The 23,999-nt window shown below is 40.5% G+C and overlaps 2 protein-coding genes across 4 annotated transcripts; both read right to left on the minus strand.

Moving 5' to 3' along the window:
• Positions 1-226: 226 nt before the first annotated feature.
• RB195_005596 (uncharacterized protein) lies at positions 227-13,832 on the minus strand (the record flags this gene model as incomplete). Of its 2 annotated transcripts, XM_013443465.2 has the most annotated exons (9): positions 227-550; positions 1,394-1,480; positions 1,899-2,011; positions 2,636-2,747; positions 3,786-3,932; positions 4,231-4,374; positions 8,945-9,113; positions 11,569-11,690; positions 13,548-13,832. In XM_013443465.2, the coding sequence occupies 9 exons, from the start codon at positions 13,830-13,832 to the stop codon at positions 227-229; spliced, it is 1,503 nt and encodes a 500-aa protein (XP_013298919.2). The 2 variants fall into 2 exon arrangements, with proteins under 2 accessions (XP_013298919.2, XP_064035270.1); XM_064178197.1 differs by lacking the exons at positions 11,569-11,690; positions 13,548-13,832 and adding an exon at positions 13,094-13,125.
• A 3,943-nt stretch (positions 13,833-17,775) lies between these two features.
• Positions 17,776-23,999, minus strand: RB195_005597 (uncharacterized protein; the record flags this gene model as incomplete). 2 transcript variants are annotated; one of them, XM_064178199.1, is made up of 12 exons in its annotated part: positions 17,776-17,984; positions 18,667-18,748; positions 18,809-18,898; positions 18,995-19,115; positions 19,508-19,655; positions 20,199-20,331; positions 20,388-20,576; positions 20,633-20,784; positions 21,327-21,412; positions 21,766-21,887; positions 21,948-22,062; positions 23,968-23,999. In XM_064178199.1, 12 exons carry the CDS (start codon positions 23,997-23,999, stop codon positions 17,776-17,778), a joined length of 1,479 nt encoding a protein of 492 aa, XP_064035271.1. The 2 variants fall into 2 exon arrangements, with proteins under 2 accessions (XP_064035271.1, XP_064035272.1); XM_064178198.1 differs by lacking the exons at positions 21,766-21,887; positions 21,948-22,062; positions 23,968-23,999 and having other exon boundaries at positions 21,327-21,459.

Consider the following 23,999-nt stretch of genomic DNA (forward strand, 5'->3'; position numbering starts at 1 on the left):
AAAGACGATCAATAACAATCTTGGCCACAGCTCACGAAAATCAATTAAGACTACGTTTCAACATGCCGAGATTCAAAGACAGTCGAAAATGGGCAATACATGCAAGACTGCTGAAATTTCTGAAATACAGGGACGGATTTGATATTGATCGTTTTGATCGACGTTAAGTGCATAAATGTGGAGAGAGTCTTGGAAAAAAAAAGATTTATACATGTTTTCATTGAATTTATACAGCGGTGTGCACAATTCCCATAATGTTGGTCTCTTTGTCGAATTGCGCCAGTGGCGCCGGCATAGCCGCTATTCGATGGCGCCACTGAGAGATCCGACGTTGTACGATATCGTCGATGTTGGTGCAATGTGCACTTTGAATGTAACGCCGTTCTTCCATAAATGGATAGGAGCCTGGACCGTAGGAATCATCGTCGCATTGCCCATATTGATAGTTTTCAATGCAGCATCCGACAGGAACATGATAATGTTCCTGACTACAGTATGACGGTGTTGTAGAGTTCGACGAGCATTCTTTAGGTGGCAAAACGTCCATTAGCTGAAACTGCAGCTTTATTGATCCACGATTAGAACTTCTGTACTGGCATTTAGTTAATAACTTTGAAGAAAAACGGAGTTAACCCTGGACTAAAAAAGAGGAATTTTATGGTGGTACTGTCCGAAGTAGGAGAATGTTCAAGAAAATTCTGATCAGAACCACAAAAATAAATATTTCCATTCAGAACCCGCATCCTACATATTTGTCCTTAAACAGATTAATACGACGGGAACCATATGCGATTTCCTTTCTCCAACCATGCTTTCCAATACTATTTGGTTGCGCTCTTTATTGACGTGACTCGGTACAGTGGTATTTCGTTACGGGACCTAGCCTATTTTATTGGATAAACATTTCCAGCAGTAGAATGAGTGCATATATTTTTCGAGTGCCTGGTGCATTTTACGTAGGCGAATTTTTACTGAATAGCGATAAATAGTAAATTGCTATCTAATAGAAGACTCAGAAAAAGCTATGTATCACACTGAAACCCCGTTATCCAACAGAGCGCGTTTATCCAGTTGAATAAATGATACTGGATATGGACGCAGGAAAACTATGCCTTCTCTCCGTCTTTATATTTCGAATTTATCGCTGCTTCCCCAGTGTACTGGGCAAGCCTTTACTAGATAAAATCGTCGCTAACTCAGATTTCTGGCATTGACATCCGAAGTACGGTTACTTGCAGATCCTGCTAGGATAATATTCTCATGACCCGATGATGTTTCTTCTAGATTTTAATTACTTTTATAAGTTCTAATCTAACTAAATTCCCGAATTTCTTGAACTTTTCAAGGACTCATAAAGAGAATCTGATGTTTCCAACGCTGACAATAAACCCACCGTTGTCCGGCACTGGCTGTCCTTCTCTGGACCTGTTTTACTTGGTCGCCCTCGTCGAAGGATGCAACAGGTGGCGCAACAGAAAGCCTGGAACCAAATTAATTGTTCGCTAAACGCTTTTTTATCGTTAAAGAATGTCTGCAAAAAAGAGAAAAAACTAACTGCAGTTCCCAACTGATTTTTCGCTACTTATTCTTCCATTTTTTATGCTGAACCCAGCGTTATTGCATTATAGCGTCCCTAGTAGTGGTAAACCTCATCTCTACCGCTATTTACCTAACTTTATTCCAAAAATATGTGTTATGTTCGGCCAGACCACGGCATACCATCAAATTCGTTTGCTTAGCTGTGAAATTTTTTTGGGAATCCTGAGAAGCTCACAAGGGGTGTCCTGATTTGAACAGTGTTATAATAGTAGATGAACTAGTTAGGAATGTTCAGTAGGTGATGTAGAAAAATGTTCATAATTGTTAGAAATCCATGACATTCTGAAAAAAAAACTCACGAAAATGAACAATCCGATGCTGAATTGGCAGTAGAAAATGATATTTGGCGGTGAACTTAATACCAATGGCTCTCTAGATCGTCGCAGATGAAATTCTTTGGAGACCGTTAAATCTTAAAAAGGAAGTGAACATAAGTGTAAAAATTAAATAAACAGAAAAAAGCTATCCGTTCTCATGTCTTGTACTTTACAAGAAAACCCGAAACCATGTTTAAAGGCATCACCCCACGAATCTGAGGTGGTACGGATTTCAGGTGGAGTATTCGTATACGGGATCGTAGATTATGGAGAGGGGGAGATTCTGTTCATTTCCTCGTAATTTCCGTAAGATGCGGCCCGGAATGCACAAGGCTGGCGCGCTCCAATCGAACTTCTTGTGAAAAATAGCGCGCCGGAACGCTCGAAGCCGTATCTTCTGGGCCGTTTTTTACGGCAATTAGGAAGAAATGGGCGGAATCACCCCGTCTCCTTAATCTACGATCCCGTAGACGAATACTCCACCTGAAATTCGTACCACCTCATATTAGTGGGGTGATGCCTTTAAACTACATCGTTTGGCACTGCTAACACAAATCCTATTGGTGAGTCTTTGCAATCCAAGATAATTAGGATCTCATTATGTGGTATAAAAAAGAACGGGTAAATGTTTAGAATACGGTAAATGTTTAGAATAATAAAGAAAACTCTTCTTTCCATGAACGAACCAAAAAAAAAACAGAAGGCTAAAGCCAGCTTACCTTCCAGATTAGCATAGCATTTGTAGAATCCTAGATCATTTACGGAAATTGATGCAAATTCTATGCAAAATTCGATTTGTCCAGAATCTGGAAGATGGCGTTGGGTGGTAGTCTGCAAAGAATGATGTTTTTTATTATATTTATTGTTCTATTTTTTCTTTCCTTTCTATTGCTTTACATTCCAATTGTTCTGTGCCATTTTTACCTTCACTTTTACTCTATACTTCTCAAGATTTTATTCTATTTCTATTCTTTTCTTTTTACCAATATACTACGTCATATTAAAGTTTTTTGTCACGTTGTTTCATTGCACCTTGAATCCACCTACGATCGGATGGAACTGCGAATGTGCACAGAGACTGCGGTCCAACCGAATACTGTCCGAAGACAAAAACATATGGTAAATGAATGAGCAAGTGGGATGAAATGGATGGGAAACCTTTTTGTTTGTTTAGAATATACTTGTTTTCTTCGTGAAAGGAAGGGAAATATTGAAGAAATTTTCAATTCACGAATCAATATTTAAAGATACCAAAAATCGCACACCTAAAAAGGCTGTGGAGAGAAAAAAGAGTTCAAATGAGTTTCAAAAGTGTATTTCTCAATATCTGACAAATATTTTCCTAGAGCCTTCGCTTTCGTAAACAAAACACAACTATTTCAGGAAGCTTCTTCAGGAATGTAACCAAAGAAGCTGTGAAGCACATCTGCTCCCCCTCTCCTCATTGAATCTCGTATTCCGCTTGCACACATGTACAGCTGGTCGATCCATCCTTGGAATTCTTAGCGGAATCGCTCGAAAGGATGTGTGCAAATACGAAATTCTAACCGCTTCCTGCAAAATCTCATCCACCCGCAGGCCACCATTGAGATTTCCATGAAAATCGCATGAAATCAAAGGAATTTTGGCGCCACCCACCGCCGAAGTATCGCATATCTTACGAGAATAAATAGTGAAGGAGGAAAAAATAGATTTATAGTATAGTTAGTGTATAGATGCTGACGATCCTGCACTAATTCTGGACAAAAGATATAATTTGCTTCTCCAATAATCGCAGACTGAATTTTTTGTCATAATTTGCTATGTATATTTTCTAGGAATAATTTTCTTCGAGTCAACAAATATCCTACACGTGGAATATTCACTCACCCAACTAATATTCTGCCCATCATGTTCCCACCAAAGATCCGGTTTAGGATAGGAGGACACTGCGCAGCACATTCGATGGGGTTCCCCAACGGAGAGTGTGGTTTGATCCACGCGTTGAGCAGCGATCAGCTCCGGTCCGCAGATCATCTGGAAGGTGAACTAACTAGTTTTTTCTCGGTGGAAGAATATTTGTGACACGCCGTTGTTTTGGCAGTGAAGAAGCGTATCAGTTAGCGGCTTGGATGTTGTCAGCTTAGCCTCTTCACGCTCATTTGCCTAATGGTGCGTTAATGAATCGTATCGAACGACGAAACACACATCCAAACGATTAAACCCCTCAATAAGATGATAAATGAGCTGAGCAATGTCGTTTTCGCTTGGACTGAGCGTCGCGGACACGAATTTATTAGACGATCCGACCAATATTGACACATCGGTCACCAACCTCTTCTGCACGACCCTTACGAAGAGTTTTCGGACGTTGACACGGCAGTTGCTCTTCCTGGAACAGCGCCAAACTCTCCGCCCAACCAACAAACTCCCACAATGGACAGGCACATTCTAGCGGATTAAAGGAGACGTCTAGTTCCTGAAATTTTAATTTCAATAAAGTGTATGAAGGTGAGAGTTGAATGAAAAACTGCAAAAAAGCAAGACATCACTAGAATTGAATTTTCACTTGAAAAAACGTTACTAAGGGAAAATCATAAGAGAAATCAACTGAAATTTTTTTCGGTTTCCTCGCTCCGCATAGGTTCAGAAACCAAAACAAAGCACGCAATGAAATCTGAGATTTTCGCGAATTTCAGACAAGTACTTAACTTCTCTGCACCATGAGCTCAGAAGAATATTGTAAACACTTCAAGAAAACAGCGCAATTTCGCAGCATAAAATCTTATAAGATTGCACCAAACACATATTCTTTCAGAGAAACCAAAGTCTTGAGATCGGCTTTCTCAAAGAACTAGTTTTTTTGTGTTAGAACAATTCAAACTGGTGAATTTCTTTTACTTCAGAGTGTTGTACAGGAAATATGTAGGCGGAGGCGGAGAACTGCAATTGGTTACCGCCTACAAGGGACCATCCGAATACTCATATTTAAATTCTCCTTAATGTAAAATATTAAAATAAGTGAAAGAGCTGCACACTTTCATCTTTGCATAATTTGGCGTTTGTTTTCTAGCATAGCTGTAGTTCAGAATAATGGGAATGGGGCAAATCCTGAATACTGGAGAGTTACCACAAATTTATTTATGATCTACAATCATGGTTTGGAAAACATTGGTTCATATCAGTAGCCTTCTTAAGAGTCATTGTCTGTGTCCAGTTACAGTGGATCAGTTTTTAGTACTGAAAATTCAGTGATGCGTGAAATTCGCATTAGTATCCTGGCAGTCCCTAAATTTGCATACCGACTGCTCTCCAAAAAGCGCCCGACACCACTTCATTCGCAGGGATGGCATTTTTCAAAGCGCTGGTGTCCCCGGCGGTCCGAGTCGGCCATACCCAACTGCGCTCACATCTGCTGCGCATTAGCATTCACTTCCTGTGCGCTTCTGGCTATTGAGAAATCAAGAAGCCGCTCCATGGCAATTAGCTGCTCCTTGGAGTCGAAGAACAGCTGCAGAATTACCGTATCTGTTGCCGCTAGGGGATCAAATGCCAATGAGGCAGAATTCGCCTATTTTTTCCCGCTGGGGTCATATTTATGAGGGCATGACCTTTGTGGTGACATATCCCCCATTAGAGATTCATTATGACGTCGATATGTCGCCGAGATTGCATGCAGCTCGTGGATTGACGGCTGTTACGACGGACAATGCCGGCTGCGCATGGTTCACATGGATGGGATCAATTTACAGCACCAACGACGCATTCACGCGATGCCTTTCGCACAGCGACCGCATCGACGGTCGGACAGACGGATTGCGCCACGTTATTGGCAACATTCCACCACTCGAATGCTACGAGGTTGACGCTCAAGTGGTACGCGGGACTGAGTGGCGCCCGGATGTCGTGAGTGGGTGCACTGGATGACACACTGGGTTATTGGTGTTCAGGAGTGGTTCAGAGCCTCAGTAACCTCTATAGGGACAGCGAGGGGACCTGTACTTATGAGGCATAGTTGGAGGAGCCAGCTCTATCACTTTTTTTCACGGATTTTGAAAAAAAAGAGGCAATAGACTTGTAGATAGATTACTAGGTTCTCACCAGGTTATTTATTTATTTATTTATTACATCGATCTTATCGTTTAATTCATTATTAGCTTCTTATAGTGAAAACAGTCGCATTTTTACTGGTACCAGTTCATCTACACCAGCCAAAAATGATGTTTGAATAGAACATTCTCATTATTCTCATCTTAGAAATCAAATCGTTTTCTGATTATTTTTGTGCGAAAACGGTAAACTGAAGATTGCAGACTAAAATATCTGACAATTCTGTAAAACATTCTGATGTACTGTGAAAAACAGCGAGAGTGAAGCCAACAATGCCAACTATGAGCTGGTCGTCATTCGAGCGGATCTATCAATTGATGGTGAACTCGACCACTTTGCTTACCTCTCCTCTCCCATTTTTCCACATTCCTACATTTGTAAGTGAAACCGAAGAGGTGCAGGAATAAATCCGTATTTTCCGCAAAATCTTCGCTGACCCAAGAGCATTATTATTAGCTTGCGTAGGTCCCACACTACTACCATACACAAGAAAATCCAACACTTTTTTGGGGCCTGGTCTTCTTTTTAAGTTAAACAATGTAGATTTTAAGGATACATTTTTTTTTATTTTTGCTTTGAATCAAGAAAGTGGATTCAAAAAAGGAGGAAAAAAGGAGAGAGACATAAGCTATTAATGAGGATCAAATCCGTGCTATCCCGGACTTCTCCCTGCTACACTCATGACATTTTCGCCGACATCTGATTAACGCTTACTTCACTACGTCCTTTATTGTAAATTACAGCATCTGCTGAGATATTTCGAAGCTATTCCAAGCACACATACATGTGAAAATCTCTAACGCAATTAAACGTTGCGTATGACTCGGGAGGACAATGCGGCCTATTGTGCTCAACTGACTCCCCCACTATGAATAGGAGTACACGAGTACTCTCTGAATTATGCAACCAACTACTCGTCCGCCATTCGAACACCATAGCGACGTCAGAGTTACGGAATTTCTTATGGTGAAAAGAATGCAGAGAGGAAAACCCGAACTCATTCCAAGGAGTTCCTGTCAGTTCAATCAAATTCAGTCTCTAATTCTCCTATCGATTGTTATCAAGAGATTCTTTCTTTTTTCCTCTTTTTGGAATAATTTCTCTGCTTTTCATTAGATATTTTAATATTTATTATAGAATGATCTAGGATAAGAATCTCCTCCTGACTATTCGTTTGAGTTTCCAAAGGAAGCGTGCAAAAAAAGCATTACCTAAATATACTTTCTGCTTTTCCAGTGTCTCCTTTTCTCTTTCACTTTTTACTTCCTCCGTTCCATTTCATTCATTTTTAGGCGGTTTTCAGTCATTTCTGCGCTCTCTTCCAAATGTAGAACGCGTATGTTAGTTTAAAAATTGGCAACAGTGACAAGGATCCTGTGATGTGCAGTTCACGGATCCATTTCGAGATGCAGCTGCGTCCGAGCTTTTATTCGAGTTTTCAACGTTGTCTAGTAATATTTCAACTTGAAAACAAAAAAGCCTCAAAGGAATGTAGGGGCTTCAAATTCCGGAAATCAGGACGATTCACCCAGAAAACTGGAAGTGAAATTGTAATTTTCAAAAGCAGTTGAAACAATCTTCCACAATTTTTTTTGAAAGTCCTTTAAAATAATTTCTGTGTGGAGTTTTCTCCACTACGTATTTTTCTGCCTTTTGTATTCCATTTTCTTATAAATAGCTCCAATCTCCCTGTAAATGTAGCCATATTTTTTTTCAATTCTCCTCAACACTTTTTGAAATTGCATGAATCGTTTCCGAAAGGAAGCAACAAAATTCATAGATGTCCAGAATGCACCATACAATGCATACAAATGAGATGTCCAACGATATTCGAGGCAATTTTTCATCATGAAAAATCTGCAGAAGAAATCACTGGGGAGCTTATGAATAGGAGAAATTCGGTCTGGGAAATTGTTTTTGGCTGAACGCTTCCAGAAAAAAGAAAACCAAAAACTAGAGTATAGAAGAATTTCAACTTCGAAATGACTGAGGTCGAACATATCAGAGAAATGTAACGCTGAAATAGGCAGCTGTTAAAAAAGAAGGAAAAATCATTTTGTTTCATGATAAAAATCCTTTCGAATCCACTTTTCATATTCGTAAACCTTGGAAATTTGCATTTTTATAGAAATTAGATTTGTAGTATGGTGTAATGGTTAGTGAAATTTCCTATAGTGTAAGGGATCCCGAGTTCAAATCCCGTGAAGGAGCTGATGCCATCAAAACCAAAGGGTTGGTGAACGGTTGGTACGAGGATCTGGATGTGCGAAAGGGACGAACGAAAAAACACAGCTCACTCCTAGAGGACCCCTTTGGAGTTAGGCGAAAAAATCCTCGAACGCCTAACTCTTTCTGCACAGATATCCGTGAGTAGTCTGGATTAATCCAGAATGATACAACTTGGAAAGGGTTTGGAGACATGTATGCGGTAATGTAGTAACCCACTTCGAAACGATAATTTATGAGCACTAATCGACTTTTTAGATTTTACAATTTCTGAGTTTTGTTTGAGGAAAGCTGGCAAGTCGCACTAAAGAAATAATAACCAAAATATGCTCGCCAAATCACACGAGAAATCCAGTGGAGAAAGAAAGTGGATGGACAAAACAAGCAGGAAATTGCATCATACAAGCATATCTCACGCTTCCCCGGCTGTATGGCTATGAATGACTCTCATTCAATTTCGAAAGACTAGACAGCTGTAAAATCGGGGAAAAAAGAAAATATCGATCGGTTTCGCATATGACGTAACGGAAGCGGGTAGCAAAGCTGCAAATGCTAATTCGTTTCGCATGATTTTGTGCAACATTGCTCAGGAGAACCCATGGGGCATGCACTTTTCTCTATGCGCCCAATTAAACCCGTCCTCGTCCGCATCTCGTCGACCCGGTCCGTAAGGGACCATTTGCAAGAAAAAAAGGACCTCATTGACGTCATACCTGCAATTTTCTAAGGAAAGGCCACTGGGTGAGATGAGTGATGTTATTCCCGATAAGACGCAATGATTCCACGTTTGGCGGTAGGTAGGCAGGGTTTACGGCAAGGATATGATTGTAGGATAGATCGACAATACGCAGTGAACGAAGGCCACTTAGATCAGGAAGGTACCTGAACAGAAACTGGAAAACTAGCAAAAAATTTCAAGAGAAGAAAATCCTGATCCGAAAAATCTTGAACTTTCTTTAGTCCCTTTAAATTGCAAAAATAACGCAATAATTGTGGTTTCAGAGAAAAAGCAAGAAGATCCATTGCTAACAGCAATCTGCTCTCATCCTCAGTTCAATCCATCCCTCCCTGAGTGATGGCTTCCCGCGTCGATCGATATTGCATGATGACTCGCTGATCCTTCATTCACAACGCTGCGATATTTTGATCGATGAATTACATAGTTTTGGAAATCTATTTGTTGAGTACTAATCGCACCAAAACGAGGAATATGGAAGTTTCCCTTCCACTCGAACACATTTAATCTTTGCCAATGGTTCAACAAGAGACAGCACACATTATCGTCACTTGTACCGAATTTCTCGAGAAAAAGGTGAATAACATCGCGACCAAAGATGTAAACACGTATCCTAAGAGTTCGTTCAGATTTCTTTTCCGTTTCCATTGCTACAGTGCATGAACTGTACTCTTTGCACAAGAGACACCATAGATTATTGATTAGTCGATGCTGATACTATGAAGGTTATACGAAAGGTGTTTCAATACACTCCTACAATAGTCTATAAAATCTTTAGACCTTATTTATTGACAATTATCGACGAATTCAACGACTGGATAGACGTTGCACATTATTGATTGGCTTTGTGTAAGACTATAGTTCATTACACTACAGGATATTGAATCACCACTACGGTATCGGAGACTTTAAGCAGCAACCCAATCATAATTCTTCAGAGTAAACGCCAAAGAAGATTTCCATAAACTCCAGCAAAATATCTAAAGTTTTTATTGTAAGAATTCTCCAGGGTCCAATGTGAATTGCCAGGAGTTATGGAAAGTTTTCGACATGCTGTTTTCTTTTTTTCAGATGTGGTGCTTCTAAATTCTGTCTTTTGAAACTAAAAACAGCAAAATTCGTCGAGATATCACGATATACATTTGTGAGCGAAGATCCTTTCTTTTGCAGAAGAAGTTACGGTAGGTTTTTGTTACTTAGGATAACCTAAGTAAAAACAAATTGCAAAACATTGTACACAATTGATTTTTGAGCTATCATCCAAGTTTTCATCGATTTGCCTGGAAAAATGCATTGCATTGCTCTCTTTACCACCTTCGGATAAGTCTGCAATTACGGAGCACCAGGATAAAGGATAAAGAAGTTCAATAGCGTTTTTTTGCACTTTTTCCGTCCAAAATTTCCAGTGTCATTCAAAAAGTCCAAGTTCTTGAACGCTTTCTGCAGCAGAGTGTTTTTCGTGGATAACATTCTAGGAAGCGAAAGTGGTTTGGTATGGATTCGGGGTAATTCAACAGAGTCAAGTAACGCTTGCTGCAATAATTCATCGAATTGAAATCCCGAAATAAAATTTTCTTTTTTCTTCTCATAAAGTAAGTCTTGTCTCAAAGAAATCCCCTTTTCTACAATTAGCAAATTTTTAAACCTAAACAACGGAGCAAAGAAAAGAAAGGAAAAAGAGCAAGAAGAAAAGGAATGGAACAACTGGCTCTTAAGAAAGAGCGGAGCTCAGTGTACCGGTGCTGACAGTGTGACTCTGTTCTCAGTGGCTGATTGGTTCAAATGTTCATAGATCATTTGAGGAGATAAAGAAAAGAAAAGAAAAGAAATGATAAAGAAACGCAAAGAAAAACACAAAACAGAGAAAACATACGGTAATTTAGAAGTAAAAAAATCAGAAAGCTTTGAGCAATTACAGTAAAAGAACTACAAAGACTGAAACTGTTGTAACTCAAAGGAGCAGTCGCATTAGATTTTTTAAAAAATTAAATATTTCAGAATCTGGCGGAAAAAAATATGGTTGACAATATTTGTTTGATAGCACTAGGACCTTGCCTAGTAGAGTCCTATGCTGAAAATAAATAAATAATAAATAGTAGTAAATAAAAAAAGAGTGAAAATTTCTAGATATTTCTCTCGAAGCCGGCTGACAACACTTCTAAGGTTTTTTTTCGACAATTAAACAAAAATTTGTCGTAATTTTTGCGAAAACGTAACTTTTTGGACACTTCGACGCACCAGAGAGTCACCCAGCAACGGAAAAATTATGAGGATATGGGATAGCCATGAAAAACAAGAGAAATATTTGTGTTCTGATGTTTCTCCTCTAAAAAAAATAGAATGACCTTTGTAAAAAAAAGCGATGGGTTTAACGGCAAAGGCCTAAGGCAATTAATTAAATTGCGAATAAAAATAATTTTAACTACCAAAGAACAACAAAAGTTATATGCGTATTGAAATATGGTGATAATATTCATCGATAACGCATTTATACGCCTCTTTTCCTATATGGCTAGTCCTATTAGGTGGTAGTAGCTAGTATAATCAACAAATAAAGTGCCACACCATATCAACATACAAGTGAGTAAACAAAAAACAAACCTGAGAGAGTTATGAGCAAGATTAAGGGTAGTGATAGCATAACGCCCGGTTCCGAAAGTGACACTTGTCAATTGATTATGGGATAAATCGAGGACACGAATACTAGACAAGGAGGAGAACGCCTGAAATGGCAACAGTTTGTTTATCTGTTTACTTAATAGCGATTTGTTCACTTGTTCCTTGGGACTTCACTTCATTATTTATCCGCTAACTTTTTAGACTCACATTTGTCGAGAAAAACTTTCGCTTTTTCCTTTTTTTCTAGGAAACTCCCATTTACTTGTTTCTTAACTTTCTTCCCATTTTATTCTGTGTTACAGCTCGTAGGAAGGCAGTAGTAAAGAACCTCACCCGACCTCACCGAAAACACTTCAATCCAGAATTACACGCCCCAATAAAGCCTGAATTATTGCCTATGAACGCTCTGAGAAGTGGTTCACCCGGATAGTGGAAGCCGTGGAAAACAGGAAAGGGCTATAGTCGCTGGATGGATGTTTTCGACAGATCAGCTGAGGAGAATCTTGGAAAAATTACTTATGGGGAAATTTTGTCATGCATGGATCTTGAATATCTGAAGAAATTACCACATTTCCGACTTTTTTTCTCATTCATAACGAGAATTTTTCCAAAGTCAAAAACTGCGCTTTTTCCAGAAATAATTTTTGCTCTAGAGGAAAGAGGTTCTTCTTGAGTCAAGTGGACTTTTGCATCCAGAAAAATTTATCCTGGATGCATACCTCAACTATCTATGATAACATTTTTATTTCCCATTTTTCAAGCACTTCAATCCTGATCAGGAACAAGTTCTGTTCTCGGAATTTTCGTGGAATCTCATTTCCCTAAAAAACCGGAGCAGAGTTTTTTTTTGCAAAGTTTTTACGATTTCTGATAACCTCAATTGAGAAAAGTCTGCAGGACTCGTATAGGAAAGGAATAATTGATATGTCAACTGCAGAGATTCTAAATTCAAGGAAAAAACTGGCTAAGAAAGCTATTCGGGAGGTGAAAAACACCGAAATGAGGGTTTTCCTTGAAGAATCCCAGCATGAACTTCTCTCGGCTAACCGTATGTCCATATTCCAGGATTAGAAAAGCCAACTCGGACCAGGAAAGGCACTTAAAATATTCATAAGCCCCATTATTCTGGAAGGTCCTCGAACGAATGAACGAGTGAGCGCGACGTGGGAGAGAGCAGCTGGACCGGCAATCGAGATCCCGGGAAATCCTCCCACGATTCTTTCGATGAATCAATAATGCAAATGCCATTGATCATATGTTGGCAAAAGGCACTTATGTAAGTGAACATACAGAATCCACAAAAATTAGGAGGATTTCGAGAGAAAAACACGTTAGAGAACTTCATCAAAACCGTTTATTTGTAGTTTGCGCTGGTAGCCGAAGGCGAAATCACTTACTCCGGAGAATATTCTACCACTTCTGCAAGATAAATTTGTTTTCCGGAACAGATGAAGGATGGCGCCGGGATCCGCAGGGAAAGATTTCGTTCTGGAGTACCGCATATTACCGCATAGGCTCAGACTCTTCTAGCAGAATCATCACCTTTCCGCTATAGCCCAGATTATTCTCGTTTCAGCAAGAAAAAAGGGAGAGAAATTCAGAATCTAGAGCATAACTAAAGATTTGCTCTGTTCGTATCTTCCGCAGGAGTAGATAAGCGAGCGTATACAGCAAAAAAAAACAATTAACGCAAAGAAGTGTTAAAAAAATTTAAAAAACAATTTTCATCCTTCTTAATATAGCGCTTTTAGGGATTAGAAAGTTGTAGCCGGACTTATAGCGAACTGGAATCAAGGATCTTGCCTGGTTATGCGAAGAGCTGCGAGCTCATTGCAAACAGGATATTAGACACATTTATTCCAATAAGGAAACACTCAGCGAGTTTATCACTTTTGATGATCTTGTAGATCAAATATGCATTTAAGAAAGTTGAAAAAAAACAACAACAACGAAAACCTCACCTGCACCGCGATCTTCCTTATCTTAGAATTGTCCAGTCGTAATGTGTGCAGATTACTGTAATTCTTCGGGAACCGTTCGATAATCGGAAACGAATTATTCGCTAAATTCAACGAAACAACGTCAGCAAAAAGTGCTGGGAGCGCTGATAGGTCCTGGGCGGAACAGTCTTGCGAGGGTCGATTTGATATCGAATACCGCTTGCAGGACCATTGTTGAGTGCCTCGATAACCGATCGCTGATAGCGCAGCATTTGGTAGTAGCCAGCATAGAAAGAGGTGAATCATAATGTCACGGACATTATCGATCGTTCTCGGTAGGTCAGGGCTGGGGGGTCTGAAGTGATCGCCTATGTGAATGTGTCTATATACGGCGGGGCTATTCTGGGGTTGCGCCTTCGAGAGGGAAACAAAAGAGGGGGCGGAGCGTGCATAAGTGGATAAGGCGAGGGAGGAGCGAGTGAGTGGCGAGCGAGTAGGAGTGGAACAGAGGCAATCAACGAGAAACAAGCTATGAAAGGAGAAATGTTCCCGATCAGCGAGAAACACCAAGAAAAAGTGAGAGGAAAGAGGCAAGGAGCGGAGGAGACTAAAGGAGTAGAAGAGCTGAAAAATATCCCAAACGAGAGTATGGCTAAACGAATGAATCGATGGTTGGATGAGTGCACGAATGAACGAATGAATGGACGAATGAGTGGATAAAGAAACGACTCAGTGAATGACTTAACGAACAAGTGAATAAAAAAAGGAATGAATGACTGAGCGAATGAATGAACGAATGAATGAATGGGAAGCAGTGCTGCTCACATGACTCTGATGACTAAAAACGCTCAATTCTTTCACTCTGTAAGATTACGTGACTGAAGGGAGAAAAGGGAAAAAGAAAGAAGAAAAGAGATGATCGACCGTTTTATGAAGAACGTCAGGGAGGAGCGATGCAAATTTGTGAACACAAGAAAAGTCGATCAGTACAGAAACACAAAAACTTTGATTGCTTCAAAGGATCGTTCAGTGATCTTTGACTTGAATACTTCACTCACAGATGGACTGAGGAGCTCGAGAATCTTCTCGAAAACAGCACAGACTGCCAAGGGAGGAAACTTCCCCTCAATACAGTAGATACGGTAATTCTTCGCCAGAAAAAAAGCGGATCCGCTAATTTTTCTGGATAACCTGATTCATTTTGCTGAAAGTCATTTACGTGCAAACAATTGATTCGTGATTACTAGAACTATCTATCCGGCTTATTTTGAGTCAGCGACTACAAAATAGCAGTTTCTGAAATGATTGCGCATTGGAGATATGTGTCTTTTGGTGCGAAACAAAGTACGAGAAACATGGAGTTAAAGGCATCACCCCAGAAATCTGAGGTGGTACGGATTTCAGGTGAAGCATTCTTTTAAGGGATAGTAGATTATGGGGAGGGGGTGATTCCGTCCATTTCTTCCTAATTGCCGTAAAGAACGGTCCGGAAGATGCGCGTGCACATTCTGACGCGCTCCAATCGAATTCGTTGTAGAAAATATCGCTCGAACCCGTATCGTCCGGGCCGTTTTCTACGGCAATTAGGAAGAAATGGACGGAGTCACCCTTCTCTCCATAATCTACTATCCCGTATAAGAATACTCCACCTGAAATCCGTACCACCTCAGATTCGTGAGGTGATGCCTCTAAGGTTAAGTATTCGTAGAAAAGGCCCTGTCATGAACATTTCGCTACCCCGTTCATATGCTTATTAGAGAGTTCTAAGATTTCTAGAAATTGACGGAAATGGATACTTCAAATTGATTTTAAAACTTGCTCCCACAGCTAGAAACGACTTAGCAGGGGAATTTATCAGAAAAAAAATAGCGAGGAATTTTGTTTCAATAGAGTAAATTCCATTGAAAACAAAGGGCAAAAGCCCACATGTTTGAATTCCTAAAGAGAAAGGAACACATTAGAGCGCAACGTCCGGATCCCAGAGGTGAAATTAAAGAAATTGTTCAAAAAATCGTAATTCGACGAGAAGAAGTAGAGTTCAACATGTGAATGTTGCTGGAAATTCAGGTGCGACAGAATCCAAGTGTATATCCTGAATCAAAACCGTAAATTACCGTACCGTAAATTAGGGCACTTTCGTAAACACTACATTCTTTCTTACTTGCGTTACTCTATCCATCAGCGTTTATATGTAGTCGAACGCAATTAACGAAAAAAAGAACAAAATACGAAGAAAAACATGTAAACATTAACAAAGATTTGTTGGAAAGGAAAATAACAGAACTCGACAGTTGCTGATTCATTTTGCGAGGGGAAAAAAAACCTCGTTGTGAGACTGAAAAAGTCTCAGTCTGCTCAGTCGCAAACTCTGCTAGGTTGCATACAGCTCTGCTAAGATTTGCAGATACGCTCATTGCTATTTAAAACTGAGAATACAGAGCCGAAATCCAGAACAGGGGCCCCGCACAGCAAGGAAATCAACAGCGGCGGAAATATATTTAGGAAGAACAGTGCTTCGAATACTTCTCATGATTGATACACGATTAGAATACAACGCGTTTCCCATGTAGGGTTGTGGGTAATTGTCGCTGTCAAATAACAGGTGCAACGTGAATGGGAAAGGAACTCGCAGACAGCTCGCATGCGATTTTCCCACTTGGAAACAGGAATTTTCCTATAACGTTGGCCAGCCATTTCACCCACTATCTCATAGAAATATTTAAAACATGTTTGGGAAAAACAGCTTCGAGCGCTCCACATGACTACGTGGAGGCAGTGTCTCACGATTTTGAAGTGCTGCGGAACTCACAGCGAAAGCGTCGCGTTCTGCTAGCAGTTAGCGGAACCGAGTGTGGTCCCGCTCCTCTCCCTAGTCGTCGTGAAATAAGACGGCGTGGAAGTTTGTACGAGGCACACTAAGACGGGGTTCTACGTAGAAATTCCTACACTCTCAGCGGCACCTATTCATTCGCCTCACTTGAATAGGATGGTGAGAAGACATCATTGACAATCGACCGCTCGCACTTGGATGCGGCGCGGTGCAACTGGAATCGTCGTAAAAAAAACGACGCCAGAACTCTGCGCTTTCGCTGTGAGTTCCGCAGCACTTCAAAATCGAGATGCACTGGCCTTAACATGCAATTATAATACAACGCGGTTTTGCAGAGAGTTTGTCATTGTCGCTTTCTGACAATCTAATCTAAAGAACTAATCTAAAGTCATAATGTCCCCTTGTTCCACAGCAACAACTGAAAGTTTTTTAAAATAATTTCTCAAATAACCACGAAAAGCCGCGCATTGTAGGGAGCGCGCCGTCGCTTCTTTTTTACGGCAGCAAACTGTACCGTCACTTGGACAACGTATCCAAGTGAACATTTCAACACGTTCCTCCACCTGGTTTTCATTCTTCTTCTTTCTCGATAAAGTAACAGTATTTGTTACAGCCTGTACTTTGTTTTGTCCTCAATACCAGTTCATTGTTTTTCCTGCAAGTAAGGAGGAACCACTCTTCTCATTATTCATTCGTCCCCGTTCGACTCAATAAAATCCTCCATCCATCAGACAAACTCCTTACACATCCCAGTGAACATCTTAACATGGTCTTCTATGTGGCCACTGGCCTTCTGCTTCACAACGCTTTCACTCGAGAGGGCTGCGCCTCGTAGCTTTGCACTTTGTTGAAATTCTTAGCATGATCCTAAGAAGTTAGAAGACTAACTTCCAGAAATGCAAAGATAAGTTTGAATACGGCAAGTCAACGGAAAGGCAGGGTAGATATCGCTTGAAGAGGGCTTAAGAATTTGTGAAGGAGCTTTGTTGGAGGACGTAAGGATTCTGTAAACCTTCTATTTTCGACCTTTTTGAACCCTAAACTTTGTAGGCCTTAAATACTGAGTCTTACTCCGTGCATGAAACTCTTCTTTCTTCCAGTAAGTAGACCGTAAAAATCGAGTAGACCAGTAGTGAAGAAGTATCGTTTATACGGCGATAAACAAAAAAAAAAAACTAACAAAATATGGAGAAACATATATAAACATTCAGAAAGATTTATTCAAATAGAAAGTAACAAAATACCCGACCATTTCAATGAGATTAGTGAAAAAATAAGAGAAGATGCCAAGCAGAGAAATCAATGAATCGATATTCTATGTGTCTGAATCAATTCCCACTAAAGCGCTCTCGGAAAAGAAATGCCCTCGCACTTCATAGATATTTCAATGATTTCAATCGATCTACGAATCCACTTCGTCTACGCTACGCCAGGTCTCCAGAACATGAACGTGAGCACAAGGGCGAGCTGCCAGCTGAGCACCTCGACGAAGCCGCCGTGGGCGCGAAGATCCGGTTCGTAGATCAACACATCCTCGACCATATGCATGAATCCGTTGATGCCGGCAATTTCGCCGCCTTCGATCACACGTGCGACGCGGCCGCCGCGCGGCCAGTACAACTCGAAATCTGGAGGGAAAAACGACGTGTCCTTGCTAAGATAAGTCTTGACGATGAGTTTTTCTAACTCAAAACCAAAGGAAAATGTGGTGAACTTCTTCTCAGGAACTAATTCTACCAGAGTGATATCAAAAAGTGTAGCTCCTCTCAGGACCTACTTCCACGTTTCTGATTCTCTTCATGGCATTTCGGAGGTGCACTTCATCATAGATTCATTACAGACTTCATTTATTATCCTTTATTTTGCATTGTGTCAAAACTCATTGGATGTTTCCACTTATTGTTGGAACTTTTAGTGGAATTTTCGCATTTATGCTCAAAAAGAAACCATACTCAAAACAGAATTAGGGAGATTATTCTAGAAATAAGGGAAATCACTATTTTAACACATTCGGGTTTTGCCATACTTTTGACCCAGTTATTTTCATCAATTTCTGCAATTTGGGAGCGAGGAATGAGGAATACCATTTACAACGAGTTTAGATATAATCGAGATTGAGAGTTCACATAGGTTTACTCCAAAAAGATCCGAATTCGAAATTTAAAATAAAATAAAATCTCATAACCAGGTAACGAAGTCCGTTTAAAAAAATCTTGAAACTTCAAAGTCCTCTTAAACACACGATTCCATGTAGTAAACGTTCGACCTACGAAGAAGATAAATAAGCAAATAAATAAATAAACAACTCACATCTCCCTCTCCTTCGAATCACCACTTTTTCATCGTTCATCATCACATAGGTCCTTTCACGAAGATCCGTGTACATTAGAGCCTGAACTTGTTTAACATTAGGAACGATCTGCTTGATCTATTCGTCGATCGATAATCGCACCTGTCCTTGAATTATATGACGTTTGAAGACATACTGTAGCGCTAACCAATGATTTCCGTCGTTCATACGTGCACGTAACGATGGAGCAACCTGAATCATTCTTGAACAAACAAAGAGGTAAACAAACGAGCGTAGAAGTAACGAAAAAATATCAGTTACAAAATTGAGACTCGCAAATCTACATACCTTCATGTCCCAAGCCTCGTTAGTGGGAACAAAGAAAGTGAAATTCTGTTCTGGAGTCAAAACCTGCCACGGATCGAGAGCGTAACGTAGTTGCAAATTTCTCAGCATCTCGTACGATCTCCTGAAATCAATCGACACCGGTCGCCCATAACATTCATTTTTTTAGTTCTTCTCGTTCTTTCAATTCTTTTTCTTTACCTGATGGTTTTTTCATGGAATGTTCTTCTGGCAGAAGTCATTTTCATTAAATGATCATTTTTTCGAAGACAAGTTAATTTTGAGCTACCATCGCGCGAGAATTGTTCCCCACAGTGTAACGTTCATTCCTGTGTCGCTCGGCACTGTATGAGCGTAGACACAGTTCCGTGGTCCCGCAGCGAAACAGGGTTTGTATCGGTAACCGAAATTACACACAGCAAAGAAATCCAGTAATCGTTTCGCGCTCGAGGTGTGGTGTGGCGTAGATCCACGTCTTCGTAAGTATGACTGTGTGTGTGGTACTGTAGCACTTACTGCAGTCGCGTTTCGTTCCGTAAAATCTCCCATAGTGATTGGTACGGTACGCCGAGTACTCGTTCAATGTAGTGAACAATACCATTTGTGGCAGCTACATTGTCCTGGATAATTGCCGTTTTGATACCGCCTCCGATGACGTAGTAGGCTGAAAGTGTCAATGTCATTGTTATTTGACAGCACTGTCACCAGCACGTCATTTTACGTAACATTCAAAGAAAAGAGTTATTTTAATCGTGGAATTACCCATAAGCTATGGGTCCTGGCGGATTTCTAAGGCCCTCATTACGACTCAATGACAATTAAAGTCATTTAATAAGTCGTTCTGGAGAAGTCAGCGAAGTGAAGGAGGCAAGAAAGCGCAGTTTTCTCAGAAGGAAATTTCTAGAACAGTGTCGTATGAATCGTGGAACGGATGTAATTTTCCTTTCCCTGTAATTTAGACCCTATAATCTCAACTATACTACCATAAATCGACTCGAAAGCGAGTGAGTGAAAATATGATGATGCATTCATCTATGCGTTACAGACAAATGATTTAGTGAATGAAAGAGGGAAAGAAGTGAAAAAATTTTAAAAAAGCATGAAATCAAATAACGGGAGTAATAAATGTAACGCAGATCTGCCGTCTATGACTTTCAATTGACTGACTTCTGTTTTCAATTTTCTATTTTCCGATTTTTCAACTCACTAATGTTATTCTTTGGCCATTCTCCCCTAACGAAATACAGCTGCCGAATATTGTCGACGGTAGAGACGATTGTTTCATTGGTGATCTCGTCCGAGGTCAACTCCTTTGCCGGTACGATGTGCAGCTTCAAGACCTTCAAGTGCAGAGTCAGATTGATGCGGACGAGTTCTCTGGCGAAGTTAGTCTCACCTGCTCCAACCAAACTCTATCTCTGAGCAAACGACGTTCAATCTGCTCCGGAATTCTTTCGAAAGCTTCATCGTACGGAGCAAAAAAGGTCACTAATCCTCCAGTTGCCGAGAAATAATTCCTAACTATCTGTCCAATAGTGTTAATGTATCGCATCAACGTTCTGCATCGATAATTGTCCATCAGTAGCTAAACAACTTCGTTCAAAAACAATACATCGATTGAGTGGTTGCGGAAAAACTCACCTGGTCAATAGTGTTTGAGACAATGCCGAGAACATTATCAACAATATGAACAACACCATTTTGAACAGGAATATTAGGGATAAGGATTTTCGCCCACACGGCTCCACGTCTGAACTGCGAATAGCGTTCGTAGACTTCCGAGACAGCGAACACTGAACTGATATTGATTGGTATTGATCAATGCCCAATCGCTTCTTGGCGTTGGAGGAGTAATTTACTTCATTCTATGTATTTTTCTATGTTAATTCTATTTTCTATGAGGAACGTGTTTAAAAAACCGGATTTTCCTAACGCAATTTTGCATTGAGCCGTATTTCAATGGAAAAGCAAGGAACTTCTATTGAACAGAAGATTAGAAGCTGGATTCAGTTCCTTGTTCATGCACTACTTTCAATTTATTCGTTCATCTACTTATGCACTCATTCATTCATTCATTCATTCATTCATTCATTCATTCATTCATTCATTCATTCATTCATTCATTCATTCATTCATTCATTCATTCATTCATTCGCTCACTCGTTCGTCCATTCACTTATTCTTCATCACTCCTTCCGATCTCTTCGCAATTATTTTCCAGTTGTTATGCTTGGTTTTTTACGCTCAATTTTTCAAATCTGATATTTATACAAGGTACAATTCAGTAACTTACAGTTAAACTACTAGTGAGACAGTACAAACGCAGAAAACTTACGATCCCATCTCCCGGTTCTCCTATCCGTAATATTTCGCATAGAGAGTTTCAGTTTAAAGTTATCTTCAATGATATTTGAAGAAAATCTGAAAACTGCCAGTTGGTTACGTCGATAGGTTGCATTTAAAGGCATCACCCCACGAATCTGAGGTGGTGCAGATTTCAGGTGGAGTATTCGTATACGGGATGGGAGACTACGGAGAGGGAGGTGATTCCGTCCATTTCTTCCTAATTGCCGTAAAAAACGGCCCGGAAGATGCGGCGCCGCACAAGACTGGCGCGCTCCAATCGAACCTCTTGTGCAAAATGGCGCGCCAAAACGAATGAAGCCTGAAATCTGCACCACCTCAGATTCGTGGTGTGATGCCTTTAAAGTGAAAAAGTCGGCTAAAACTAAGTGTTGCAAGCCAGAAAAAATCGATAAATCAATAGAAGCGACCTTATCGAAGGATAGTAGTGAATCCCGAAATCGTACATCCATGGATAAGTGAATAGCACTCTATTCATTCCGGTCACATGCGCCAGCAACACTTCGCGATCAATTCTATTCCGATCAATAACCTGAAAATCAGGTGTGAGTTACGGTAACTCCAGTGGTTGCAGTGCTTCGTCATGCCATACCTTGGCGAATGCTTTGTCGTTGGGCAAGAAAAAAGTGTGGAAACCATTCCATGCTGAACTGCCGTAGATCACAAGCGCAATGTCGGGCACACGATTCAAAATGTCGCGGAGTTCTCTGGAAATGCGGAGATAACCTTCGTTCAGCTTTTTAAAGCATATATTCTCTGCTTGTAGTTTTGCTGAAGGCAGCGTATCAGGAAATTGACGCAGTGCGGAACCCACAGCGAAAGCATAGAGTTCGGGTAGTTAAAGCGCGTAAAAAACAGCGTGGGAGACGTTGACGGCCCTTGTTGTGCACGCGCCGCGTCCACGAGCGAGTGGTCGCAGACCTATTTTTTTTAATGGTGAGTCGCAACTATAGGCGCGACAGGGAGGAGCCGAACCCTCCTCAGGTGAAGCGTTTTGTAAGAAAGTACGGCAGCAAACTGTACAAAAGAAGCAATGTGTGCGCTTGGACAACCAATCCCAGCAAGCATCTCAACATGTTCTTCTATGTGGTCGCCATCCTACTGTTTCCAAACGCCTTCACTCAGGAAGATCTCGCCGAGGAGATCTGCACATTGTTGAAATTGTTTCTAAAATTCTCAAATGTTTACAGGATAACCTTCACGATTGCAAGGATAAATGGCAAGAAACACTCTGCACGATGATAAGGGATAGTCATCAGTACGCATGTAACCTGAACGGTGAGGTTGCAATGGCTGTAAAGCGAAATTGTCGAAGGTCATGTGAATATTGCACGGATTGTGAGGATCAATAGGAAGAAGGAATTTGCAGCTTCTGGGCGAAGGAACAGAAATGTTTAGATGAACCAGTTGCTACAAAATCTCAAATATATGAGAACTGTCAAAAGACAAGCGGATATTGTCACTAATGTCCCAAGGTAAATAAATTTGTGAGCTTTTCAAATTTTTTGACCCAAAAGATGTAACCATTTGGAAATGAGGACAATTCAGTTGAAAATATTTTGCAACTCTTTCTTTATAATGAATGCCTGGCAGAATGCATTTTTCAGCGTCTTGTCTTCTTTAAAGGCGACACTCATTACGGGAACGTTCTCCTTATTGATATTAAGGAAACGAAACACAACCGCAATGTGCACAAAAATGTGGATGGTCTTAGGAACAGTGGTACTGCTTTCGGGATAAGATATATTTACCCCTAAAACCCAGTTAGAACGAACCTTCGACCATTGAAGGATTGAAGAAAGCAGAAGTCCAAGCAGAAGCGCGACTATACGAATAGCCAGTAACAGATCAGACATTACTGCATTAGTTCTAAAAAAAACACACGCACGACAGTTTCTCTTTTTGAAAAATTGTGAGTTTTCGGTATTGTGGACGGCGCAGCCGGAGCAAGAGCGAAATTCTCAAAACCTCTTGTGAAGTGCCCCGCATTTACCAACGATTTTTCTCATGAAATGTTTGAAAAGAAGCGCTCTTCTAGGAAATGTAATACATCCCTCTATCTCTTAGTAAGGTGTACTTGGGCAAAACTACAAAGCTTTAAGGTATCAAATTAAGCAAGATTTCCCCAAAGTTCTGAATTTCAAGGAAACATCCGACACCCTTTCTCAGCCACTCTACCACTCAATGAAAGAAGACTTATTGTAACCCCGAGAAAATCCTCGCTAGTTTCAATTTCTCGCCAAAACAAGTAACAGAATGACCGGTAAAAATGCAGTGCTGCATCACGTTGGTCGAATCCTATGAGAAGCAGCTACTTCTTCACTCTAACGCTTTTCTAGAGGTGATTGAAGTAGTTGGTCAAATCCACAATCTACCCAAAATACGAGGAAATGTCAGAGCAGAGGAAATCCTCAACACTTCATCTAACCCTGAAGTTATATGTACAATGCAGCTTCCCAGCTCATCCAAAAATTCCACAAAACTGGAACTCCCCCTCAACTCAACGCTCTCAACTCCTAAGTCTCCGTCCTCGTTCTGATGAGTGACACTTTGCGAAAACCACAGAAGAAAATCGTTGTGAAAAGTGCCAAATTTAAAACGCATCTGCAAACCCAAAGGCATTCTCAGCGATCGCAGTAGCCAT

Source organism: Necator americanus, chromosome I, assembly GCF_031761385.1.
Source record: "Necator americanus strain Aroian chromosome I, whole genome shotgun sequence".
NCBI lineage: Eukaryota > Metazoa > Nematoda > Chromadorea > Rhabditida > Ancylostomatidae > Necator > Necator americanus.